Raw genomic sequence first — 12,839 nt, forward strand, 5'->3', positions numbered from 1 at the left:
ATCCTGGCCCAACAAAAGGTTGAGTTTCTAGTCGTATGCAGGCCGCTTTGGCCCAGTAGGCGGGCTTTTTTATTTTCTTAATTTTTTTTGCTTTTTTATTTGTTTTATTTATTTTTGAGTTGTTTTTTTGCTGTATTTAGAGTTTCTTTGTGAATATTTTTGCTTTAGGTACAAAAATTTACAAACTTTGATCTGTTAGTGCCGGTAGTTTTCAAATTTGAATAGTTTAAATTTTGAATTATTTGAAATTTGTGTGAATCACTAGTTTGTGAATAACTTAACTTTGGAAAAAGATTTTTCAGTGATTCTTTTTTCTTATGTTTAATATTAGTGTGTTTTATCATTATATTCAATTTGGTAATGCTTAGGTTATTTAAAAAATGAAATGCCTTTGTAACATTTCAGTTTTCGTCGGAAACCCTAATACTTCGAAAAAGATTGTCCATTTTGTACACGAAGTGTATCCAGTTTTTGCCGTAACCCTCTCTACTTTTTTGCACATGCTATTTGTATTATATTATGATACCATGCCAACTTTCAACCTTTTCTGAGTTCATTTCAAATGCTTTTCAATTTCAGGGTCATTTAGCTGGAAAAAAATCAGTAAATGAATGAAAAAGAATTTGTTTGCACATAAAATTTCTTCGCGTTTCAAATGCCAAAACACATAATTAACTACCCTAACTATTACAGACATTCCCTCATGGGTGTGAAACACAGAAGAAAGTGATGATAGTGAAGCCGATCACATCCCAGATATTTGGGTGTGAAACTTTTTCTTCTCGTGTGTCCCTTTGCACCGTAGCCAGGGAAAATCTTCATCATTTAACTGGATGCTCGGGTCAATATTCACTGTGAATGGAGCAATTTCATCAAACTTTTCATAATCTTCTGACATGTCTGTCTTGTCATCCACTCCCACGATGTTTCTTTTTCCTGAAAGAACTATGTGGCGCTTTGGCTCGTCGTATGATCCATTGGCTTCCTTATCTTTTCTTTTTCTCGGCCTGGTAGACATGTCTTTCACATAAAAAACCTGCGCCACATCATTGGCTAGGACGAATGGTTCGTCTGCATACACAAGATTGTTGAGATCCACTGTTGTCATTCCGTACTGCGGGTCTTCCATTACCCCGCCTCGTGTCATATTGACCCATTTGCACCGAAACAAAGGGACCTTCAAATCACCTGATCCATAGTTAAGTTCCCATATGTCCTCTATGTAACCATAATATGTTTCCTTTCCTGTGTTGGTTGTTGCATCAAAGCGGACACCACTGTTTTGGTTGGTGCTCTTCTTATCTTGGGCGATCGTGTAAAATGTATTCCCATTTATCTGGTACCCTTTGAAAGTCATTATATTCGAAGATGGTAACTGGGACAGCGAGTACAGGTCATTTTGAATATCGCCATCATTCAGGGCACGTTTCTGCAACCAACCGGCGAAAGTCCTCGTTTGTTCGCGTGTAATCCAGTCGTCAGACTTCTCCGGGTGTTTGGACTGTAGAAAATTCTTGTGTTCCTCCATATACGGAGCCACCAAGGCGGAATTCTGTAGAACTGTGTAGTGTGCTTCAGTGAGAGAATGCCCGTCCATACATATTATTTGATGCCCTCCTAGCGTGCCTTTTCCTTCCAGTCTGCCCTTATGCCGCGATTCAGGAACACCAATCGGCTTAAGGTCAGGAATAAAGTCAATACAAAACTCAATGACCTCCTCATTTTCATGGCCCTTCGAGATGCTTCCTTCTGGCCTAGCACGGTTATGAACATATTTCTTCAAGACTCCCATGAACCTTTCAAAGGGGAACATATTGTGTAGAAATACAGGACCCAAAACGTTAATCTCTTCGCAAAGGTGAACTAGGACGTGCGTCATGATGTTGAAGAAGGATGGTGGGAACACCAACTCGAAACTGACAAGACATTGCACCAAATCATTCTGTAACCTTGGTATGATTTCTGGATCGATTAACCTTCTGAGAGATTGCATTGAGGAATGCACATAGCTTCACAATGGCCAATCGAACGTTTTCCGGTAGAAGCCCCCTCAATGCAACCGGAAGGAGTTGCGTCATAATCACGTGGCAGTCATGAGACTTTAGGTTCTGGAACTTTTTCTCTGCCATATTTATTATTCCCTTTATATTCGACGAGAAGCCAGACGGTACCTTCATGCTGAGCAGGCATTCGAAGAAGATTTCCTTCTCTTCTTTGGTAAGAGCGTAGCTGGCCTGACCCTGATGTATGTCGTCTTTTCCGTGCATACGTTGCTGGTCCTCCCGTGCCTCTGGTGTATCTTTTGTCTTCCCATACATGCCCAAAAAGCCAAGCAGGGTCACACAAAGATTCTTCGTCACGTGCATCACGTCGATTGCGGAGCGGACCTCTAGGTCTTTCCAATATGGCAGGTCCCAAAATATAGATTTCTTCTTCCACATGGGTGCGCGTCCGTCAGCGTCCTTCGGAACAGGTTGTCCGCCAGGACCCTTTCCAAAGATTACCTTCAAATCCTTGACCATATCATGTACATCAGCACCAGTACGGTGGCGAGGCTTCGTTCGGTGATCCGCCTCACCTTTGAAATGCTTGCCTTTCTTTCTTATGGGATGCCTGCTCAGAAGAAATCGACGACGTCCCAGGTACACAATCTTCTTACAACTATTGAAATATATACTGTCGGTATCATCCTAACAGTGCGTGCATCCGTGGTATCCCTTGTTTGTCTGTCCTGAAAGGTTACTAAGAGCAGGCCAATCATTGATGGTCACGAACAGCAACGCCTTTAGGTCAAATTCTTCCCCCATGTGCTCATCCCACGCACGTACACCTGTTCCATTCCACAGTTGTAAGAGTTCTTCAATTAATGGCCTTAGGTACACATCAATGTCGTTGCCGGGTTGCTTAGGGCCTTGGATGAGCACTGACATCATAATGAACTTCTGCTTCATGCACAACCAAGGAGGAAGGTTATACAAACATAGAGTCACAGACCACGTGCTATGGTTGCTGCTCTGCTCCCCAAAAGAATTAATGCCATCTGCGCTTAGACCAAACCATACGTTCCTTGGGTCACCTGCAAACTCCTCCCAGTACTTTCTCTTGATTTTTCTCCACTGCGAACCGTCAGCGGGTGCTCTCAACTTTCTGTCTTTCTTACGGTCTTCTGCGTGCCACCGCATCGCCTTCGCATGCTCTTTGTTTTGGAACAAACGTTTCAACCGTGGTATTATAGGAGCATACCACATCACCTTGGCAGGAATCTTCTTCCTGGGGCGCTCACCCTCGACATCACCAGGGTCATCGCGACTGATCTTATAACGCAATGCACCGCATACCAGGCAAGCATTCAAATCCTCGTACTCACCGCGGTAGAGGATGCAGTCATTAGGGCATGCATGTATCTTTTGCACCTCTAACCCTAGAGGGCAGACAACCTTCTTTGCTTCATACGTACTCTCGGGCAATTCGTTGTCCTTTGAAGCATATTCTTTATCATTACCAGCAACTTTCCAAATCCCTTGTCAGATACACCATTCTCTGCCTTCCATTGCAGCAATTCAAGTGTGGTGACCAACTTTTTTTGTCAGCTTCGCAATTCGGGTACAACAATTTCTTGTGATCCTCTAACATGCGCTGCAACTTCGTCCTCTCCAGATCACTTGCGCAGTTTCTCTTTGCATCAGCAATGGCCCGACCTAGATCATCGGCGGGCTCATCTGATGCCTCTTCTTCAGCTTCTTTCTGCATTGCCGGCTCAGCTTCTTCCCCCATTGTTGTATCATCGTATTCAGGGAACCCATGGCCAGGATAGTCGTCGTCGTCCTCTTCTTCTTCATTGTCTTCCATCATAACCCCTATTTCTCCGTGCTTGGTCCAAACATTATAGTGGGGCATGAAACCGGACTCAAATAGGTGGACGTGAATGGTTCTTGACGTAGAGTAATTGTGACCATTCTTACAGCCAGCACATGGACAAGGCATAAAACCATCCGCCCGCTTGTTTGCCTCAGCGGCAAGCAGAAAAGTATGCACGCCATTAATGAACTCGGGAGAGCATCTGTCATCATACATCCATTGTCGGCTCATCTTCATTACACAACACCGAATAGACCAAATTAATACAAGTTCATACATAAAGTTCATATACAACACTTAACTAAATGCAACATACAAATAACTCTCTAGCTAAAGAATTTAAATGCAACAACAAATGCGATGAAGATCGCAATTAAGGTAACAATTAATCCAACAGCATAATGATACCAAGCCACACTAACAATGGCATATTTTCTAATCTTTCTAATCTTCAACCTCATTTTCTCGATCTTGATCTTGTGATCATCGACGACATTGGCAACATGCAACTCCAATTCCATATTCTCCCCCTCAATTCTTTTCAATTTTTCTTTCAAATACTCGTTTTCTCTTTCAACTAAATTTAACCTCTCGACAATAGGGTCGGTTGGAATTTCCGATTCACATACCTCCTAGGTAAAAATATCTATGTCAACTTGATGGGCATAATTTGTCATAAACACGAAATGCAATAACTAGTTTTAAAAGAGAATATACCACATCCGAATCATAACAAGGACGAGGGCCGACGGGGATGGATATCAAAACCATGGCACTATGTATAACAAACAACGTACGGGTAAGATAATTAATTATACGAGTAACTATATATCCAAATCACATAAACATCAATTTGGTAATGTAAAACATTCATGAACAAGAGCATCACCAGAAGGTGGTGCCGGCGACGGGACGGTGCGGGCGATCCACGGTGGTTACGACGGAGATTTAGAAGGCACTAAGTAAACCACACCTACATATGCAAACTAAGTGTTATTTTTGTGCTCAAATTGCATATAAATCAAATACTAGCAAATATAATTATTCCTCCCAAATTAATCACTATACAAAGCATTGCAAGAACTAATCTAGCAATGAGAGTTGAAAGGACAAAGTTACTAACCTTTGTGATCATTTGAATGGATGGGGGCCTTCAAATCTTGACAAATTTTGGGCAAAATTTGTAAGGAGCTCGAGGAGAGAGGGGGAAGAACAGAGGAAGTGAGGGGAAAGGGGAAGAACAAAGTGGCTCGGGGGGACGAAGGGTTTATGTACGTCGACCTTTAATACCGGTTCGTGCCACGAACCGGTACTAAAGGTGTTGGACGGGCCCCAGACTGACAACACCCTGCCACCACCCTCTTTAGTACCGGTTCGTGGCACGAACCGGTACTATAGGTTCGCCACGAACCGATACTAATGAGAACGGCCGGCTAGCCGTTGGAACCGGCACTAATGGACACATTAGTGCCGGCTCAAAACCCAACCGGCACTAATGTGTCTCATATTAGGTCCTTTTTCTACTAGTGTGTAGTGTTCCCGAGTCCCATGGGAATAGGGGACACCCACGTAGATGTTTGAACCACTCAAAGTTGGATTGGTATTTCAGCCCCGCAAATTGGAATTTCCATACAGGGAGATTGGGAAGAAGAAGAAGAGGAGGAGATTCAATCCGGATTGGTATGATGATTATGCTTATTGGCTGGAGTATAGCGAGAAGGAGCACAAAGCATATTGCTTATGCTGCTATTTATTTAGGGACAACATTAAAGACAACCACCATGGGCATGATGCATTTGTAGTAGAAGGATTCAACTCTTGGAACAAGACAGGGAGATTTGTGACTCACATTGGTGATCGTAATAGCTTTCACAATAGAGCACTCAAGGATTGCGGGGATCTATTAAAGCAAGATCAATCAATCCCAGCAGCCTTTCATAGACAAACCCAAATTGAGAAAAATGAGCATCTCATCAGGTTAAATGCTGCAATTGATGTTTGTCGATACTTGTTGCATCAGGGACAACCTTTCCGTGGCCATGATGAATCAAAAGATTCTGAAAATAAACGAAACTACCTTGAGTTGATGGACTACACTATTAAGCAGAATGATGTTGTTGCTAAGGCATTCAAGAATGCTCCAAATAATAATCAAATGTTGTCTCCCACAATTCAGAGAGATATTACCGAGTGCTTTGCAAAAGAAGTACTAGCCTATGTGATGAAAGAAATTGTAATGATGTGTTCAGCTTATTAGTTGATGAGTTTAGAGATGTTTCCGACAAAGAACAAATGGCGGTTGTTCTCCGATATCTTGATAAGTGTGGACTGGTCCAAGAGAAGTTTGTTGGTGTTGTTCATGTGGAGGAGACAACAGCTTCTTATCTCAAGTCTTGCATAGATTTATTATTTTCACAACTTGGGCTGAGTCTTCAACAAGTTAGAGGCCAAGGTTACGACGGTGCAAGTAATATGTCCGGTGAGTTTAATGGTTTGCAAGCTAAAATTATGAGCGAGAATAAATCAGCATATTATGTACATTGTTTTGCTCATAAACTCAACTTGGTTGTTGTGGCTATTGCAAAGAAGATATTCGAGGTCGGAGATTTCTTTGATATGGTTTCAGTTTTGCTAAATGTCGTGGGCGCATCTTGCAAGAGAAAAGACCAACTTCGTGAGCATCACCAAGAAGAAGTGAGGAAAGCAATAGGATGTGGAGAGATTGTTACGGGGAGTGGACTGAATCAAGAATTATCACTTCAAAGACCAGGTGACACTCGATGGAACTCCCATTATAAAACATTGTTGGGTTTGTCCAAGATGTTCTCGTTGGTGGTTAAAGTACTAGAATATGTTGAGAAAGATGGCACAGATACTGGAAAGAGGCGTCAAGCTAGAGGTCTTTTCAAATATTTCCAGACCTTTGATTCTGCATTTTTCTTACACATGATGATGATGATATTAGCTTTAACAAATGGGCTGTCAAAAACCTTACAGAGAAAGAATAAAGACATTGTAAATGCTATTTCAGATGTGGAATCAACTAAACGAGAGTTAGAAAAGCTCAGAACCAATGAGGGGTGGGATTCTCTTATGAAGAAGGTATGTTGTTTCTGCGAGAAGCATGACATTCCAGTCCTCAACATGGAAGATGCCTATGTTAACCCAAAGAAGCCAAGAAAAAAGACCGGCATTAACAATGAGCATTATTATCGTGTTGATTGTTTCTTTGCTGTGCTAGATCTGTTAGGAGAAGAGTTTAATGACAGATTTAATGAGGTAAATTCTGAGTTGCTTCTATGCATGTCTGCTTTGAGCCCAAGTGATTTATTTTGTCATTTTGACAAGGAGAAGTTGCTGAAATTAGCAAAGTTTTATCTTGGTGACTTTAATCACAAAGATATGGTGACTCTTGAGCATGAACTTGGCCTCTATATAGATAATATACTCCATGATACAAGGTTTTCCAGCTTGGACAGAATAAGTGATTTTGCTAAACTGATGGTGGATACAAGGAAGCATCTCTCATATCCTTTGGTATATTGGCTTTTGAAGCTAGCTCTAACTCTCCCTGTTGCCACTGCCACCGTTGAGAGATGTTTTTCAGCGATGAAGATTGTGAAGAATGCTTTGCGTAACAAAATTGGTGATGATTTTTTGAGCCATAGCCTAATTTGCTTCGTGGAGAAGGAGCTGCTGGACACAATTAGTAATGAAGTTATTGTTGACCGTTTCCATAAGATGAAAGATCGTCGTGGGAGAAATGAAATGTAATGATCTAATACCTTACACCTTTTCTAATTTACCATCTCCAATTATATTCAAATGCCTAGTCCTAATATGTGTTTTCTCTTCACAGGTAGTGTCATTTGTCTTGGAGACAAATATTATCTTTTGCAACCTATGAAACTATTGAGATATAAAGCCATCTTGTAAGGTTTCTTCAGTTTAGTGGTAAACCCGTCATGTTACTACTGGATGAAGTATATTTTGCTACATATGAAATGTTGGGGTTAGTGTAATGCTAAACTTGTGGTGTTACTACTGGATCAAGTATCTTTCGTTTATAATGTGGATGAAATATCTTATTATTATAGGAAAAAGCTAGATTTTTTTTGGATAAAAAGTGCTAGACGTTTATATGATTGTGTAAACGTGTTCACGAGTTTTCCATAGATGAGTGCCCCCAGTCAGTTTTTATCCTAGGTCCGCCCCTGACTCAAACTATGGTGTATTCTACTAGTGACCTGACAAAAGAACGAATTTTTTGGCACATGCATGTGTGGAAAGCCACTACGGTACAAGCCACCATTCCAACCCGTTGGCACCCCATACCGGATGTATATCGTTCCACGTGCGTACGTATTGGTCAAGATACGCAGCATATATACCCGTAACCGTACGCATACGCATGCAAGAAATTAGCCAACGGGGAGTGGATATACGTCAGAAGAAACAAACTAGTCACTGCTGGGAGGCGAGGATTTCCATGGAACGTATATAGAAAACAAAAGCTATTTTGTTTTTCTAGAGGAAAAAAATGGGAGCATATATATAGAATGGCACTAGACACTTTAGGTGTATACTGGTGTACTGAGCATCCACACCTAGACAATCGGAAAATAGGTTGTCAGCAGGGATAAGCCGTGTTTTTTTTTGTAATAACCCTTTTTAGGCTAAATAAGTGTCCTTTTATATGAGTTTCACAAGAATTAGTGAGTTAACCATATTGGTGAGCATAATTTGCAAAACATTTTTAAAATGATGTTTTTTTACAAAGTGTTTTCTCTGATTAGAAATACATGATGTTTCGAACAAGTTCAACAAATACTTGTTGGTTTCAGTATGTTTTTTAATGTATATTTCACATGGATTATGTAAATGCTTGAGCATTACTCAAAGTTCGTTAAGTGTTTGCATTTGTTTCATAGACGTTTCAAACTGTTCATAGATTTCTAATACAAATTTCAAATAGGCCTCTTGTTCATGTTTCTCAGGGTCATCCGAGTGAAACTCAAACCACTATAAAACTCCATTGTAACTCAGGAAAGCATGATGAAACCATTAAACAATACGTAGTTCCTTCTTTTATAAAACCCATTATAATATAAGAAAAACAACACTGATCATTAAACCTACTAGAAAAAGATATAAAAACCAATTAGGAAAGATATAAACAAGACTTCAATGAAACCATTAAACAACACGTAGTTCATTGTTTTATAAAAACCATTAAACAACACATAATTAAGCCTAATATAAAACCTACATGAATAAAACATGGAAAATATATAAACCTAAACACTAATCATGTGCAACATTCAGTGGTTCATGTAGTCGTTGGATCACACTTGATTCAAGCATCCCCGCACACGTTCGCCACTTCTGGTGTCAACCAAGTACCCCAACACCTTATCTCAGACAATTCCATTGTTAACTTCCCCATCCTATCCGAATTTTGTCGATGCCTCTCTCTCTTCCATCAAAATCGTCCAGCCCACTGCGAAGCCATTGGTGCACCGCTATGAGACCGTCGAGGCGGTGCTACATTCCACCCTCCTTCGCCACCTTTAGATCTCGTTGGCCAGTGCTTCCCCCTACCATGTAGTGGGCTGTCATGGAGGCGCCTCCCCTAAGCGATTGTTGTCCAATTAGCAACGTGCATCTCCTGAGCAAACATGAGGAGAGAGGCCGGTGGTCTCCATGGGGAGACTGGACGGTGATGCTTGGACCACAGTTGCAAGCAGCACTACACCGTTGCTGAGACAGGGTTGCAACATTACTGCGAGCTATGACACGATGACATTCGGCAATGCCGCAAGGGCTGCGGAGCTGCAAACATGCATCCATTTTTGGGAGCCTGTCTAGTGATGATATAACCATTGTTGCAAGGTCGTCATGCTCCAGATAGTATTGCAAAGACAGCCGCTGTCCAAGGGTGCAGTATTGCTTCAAAGTACCGTTGGTGCCGCAAGCCACAGCGGCGAGGGTGTCGGTGTGCTACAAGAAGACCAACGGACGCTGCTAGCCGGAGTTGCAGGGACGACGAGGTCCATTGCGAGCAAATCCATATAATACTGCAGGGAGAAGACAGGGCTGCTGCAGAACTGACGTTTGTTGCAAGGAGTGCACAACTGACAGTATTCTGAGGGCGCGTTCCATTGCTAGTGATGCGGTGAGGCAGCTAGGAGCGGCAGAGTCAACAATGTTAGGATGTTGTGATGGCTCGTGCAGTTGCTTCAAGCAGAGTTGTTGACGATGATGCCACGGTCGACACGATTTCTGCGAGCAGCGTTGTTGGCAATGTTAAGATGACCGACACGGTGTTGCGGTACAGAAAACACGGTGCTATGAGTGGTGTTATTGTGTGGGTGCGAGGTGGCTGCACAGGCATGAGGTGACGGTGGACAATGAGACGAGGTGCTGCAATTTGGATCCAACGGCCATAGGAACTAGATCCAACAGCTGACGACCCGGTTGATCCTATGCAAGGACGGGTCGGCTGAAGCCTAGCGGGTGCCTGATTCTAGAAAGTTCCATAACTATTTGATTCAAGTTCCATAAATCCAAACATCCGCTGGGAATCGGCGCGACTTCCTCGCTTGGTTCCCGAAGAAGAACAGTCTCTTTACTGTAAGAAATGCATATCGGCTGGATGCGACCAAGCATGACAAGTCTTTCGCTGGTGGTGCCTCTAGCTGCCAGCCCAACGGTGAGCGTTCTATCTGGATCTGTATTTAGCGTGCACAAGTGCCACTCAAGAAAGCGACGGCCGGTGGGCTAGCTACGAACCAGTGCAAGATATACAAACATATATCCAAACGACTTGCATGTTCAGTGTGTGCGCGTGGAAGTGGAAGGGAAGCTTCCATGCACTACTTTCATGCAGCCATGCACGGGCCATCTGGGAATCTATAAGAGAAATTTGACCGCTCCCGCAAAATGAACTACTACAACTCAATAATGGAAAAAGAATAAATTCTTCATCTACTTGCTACTTGCACAGTTGCACTGATCAAGTACCTGATATGGTCATCATTTTAGTTTGGCGCATTTGGAACTTGCGCACACAGATCTGATGCATGGTAAGGAAATTCCCCCAGTTGGAACGAGTGTTGATTTTTTGGATAGTCACTTGAAGTTAATGAAACAATCAAAGTAACTACACCACTGTGGAAATCATTAAAGGTAAAATGCCTTACCATGCATCAGGCTTACGGAGGCTTACTCTAAGCCGTCTGTCAAAGTATGTACTCTGCTAGGCCACCCTGTGCCGCCCTCAAGACGAGTAGCCCTCTTTGTTGACGACTCCTTGGCGACGGCACGACGGCTGCAGGTACGGTGTTGAGAAGTCAGGTTGGTTTGACGGTCTTTGCGACGTATCGGTACCTCTTTAGAGCATCTCCGACAGCCACCCAACGCGTTATCGTCAGGTTTGACGTGGCACGCAGCGCTGGCTCTAGCAGCCGCGATAAAATACAGCGCGCGTGCGTAGCTCCAGCAGGCACGCTAAAATGCACAGCGCGCGCTCTCGCACAAATACTTTGCATACAAATTTTGTTCATAGATAACGATACATAGTTCTCATAACATAGATAAAAAAAACGATACAAAGATATTTTACATAGTTCATAGCATAGATAGATAAAGAACTACAGTGCAACTAGATAAAACTACGGTGCAACTAGATAAATAAACTACGGTGCAACTAGAACGTACTTCCAGTCGTCCTCATCATCATCATCATCATCATCATCATCGTCCTCGGTGGTGTTGTCCGAGGTATCGAGCCAGATGTCTTCCCAACGGTTATCGTCGTGGGAGAAGATCGACGTCCCGTCTGCCTCGACGATATCGCACTGCAATATGGCCAGTGCCTTGCGCTGACGCCGGCACGCTCCGCGCGACGCCTTGTCGTCCTCTCCGCCCAGAAGGCGTTCTCGGAGGCGATGTATTCCGGGTGGCGCCGGCGCCACTCCGCCATGGCTCGCTCGTCCTCCTCTGCGATGAGGAGGCGGTGTTGCAGCCGACGGTGGTCCTCATGGTCCTGGTCTGTAATCAGACGAAGCGGAGGGGCGACGCGCTGCGCCTGCTCGCGTGTGTAGACGTCGTGGAAGTTCAACTGCGTGCGAGGCCTCTCTAGGCGCCACGCCGCCGCGTCGTACGCGCATGCTGCCTCGTGCGCGGTCTTGAACGTGCCGAGGGCGAGGCGGATGTCGCCGGACCGGATCTCGGCATCGTAGGCGCCGGAGGGGCGCCGGCGGACGCCGCGGTAGCTAGATGATCCCCGGCGGCATGGTGGAGCGGAGGTGGCGGGGTGCTGAAGCGGCGAGGAAGCGGTGGAAGCGGCAAGAAACGGGGAAATACGCGCGTGGCAATGTGCTGGAGCGCGTGGCGAGTGCAGCATTTTATAGGCGCGCGCGAAGCAGCGCGCCAAATCTACCGCGCGACCGACAGCTTTCTTCCGCGCGCGCCTGTCTTCCGCCGTTGCTGGGGCGCGCGAAAACTTGCCGCGCGCTACATGGGTATTTTACTCCGCGCGCGTGTCTTTTGGCACGGCTGTTGGAGATGCTCTTAACTGTAGTGAGGCTATTGAGGCAGAGATCCATGTGCTAATGCAAGGTATGGCTGTGCCTATGCATCATACGGAGCTGCCAGTAATTATTCAATCAGATTCTTCCAAGGCGGTCTCCATCTTAACGAATGATAACCTGTTGCGGTCCGCTTATGTGCTCCTAGCCGCTGAGGTTGTCTCAGTTGTAGGAGAGGGAGTTTTTTTATTTTTTTTGAGGAGAGGGTGTTTATTCCCTAGAAACTTACTAGGGATCAGAATGAGGTAGTTGATCGTCTAGCTAATTATAATCATACTTACGGAATAAAACTTTCATTTTCCCTGCAAAAAAATCAACAAATGAAAAATAAATAAATATTCAAAACATGTTCAACATTGATGTGTTTTAAAGAAGTTAATTGCAAGAAAT

At 43.7% G+C, this 12,839-nt stretch overlaps 1 protein-coding gene across 1 annotated transcript; it reads left to right on the forward strand.

The window, feature by feature from the left end:
- The first annotated feature begins 5,431 nt into the window (after window positions 1-5,431).
- On the forward strand, window positions 5,432-7,632 carry LOC123067909 (uncharacterized). Its single transcript, XM_044490493.1, has 4 exons — window positions 5,432-5,961; window positions 6,288-6,325; window positions 6,485-6,699; window positions 7,117-7,632. Exons 1-4 carry the CDS (start codon window positions 5,432-5,434, stop codon window positions 7,630-7,632), a joined length of 1,299 nt encoding a protein of 432 aa, XP_044346428.1.
- The last annotated feature ends 5,207 nt before the right edge of the window (window positions 7,633-12,839 follow it).

This window comes from Triticum aestivum, chromosome 3B (assembly GCF_018294505.1).
Source record: "Triticum aestivum cultivar Chinese Spring chromosome 3B, IWGSC CS RefSeq v2.1, whole genome shotgun sequence".
Classification (NCBI taxonomy): domain Eukaryota; kingdom Viridiplantae; phylum Streptophyta; class Magnoliopsida; order Poales; family Poaceae; genus Triticum; species Triticum aestivum.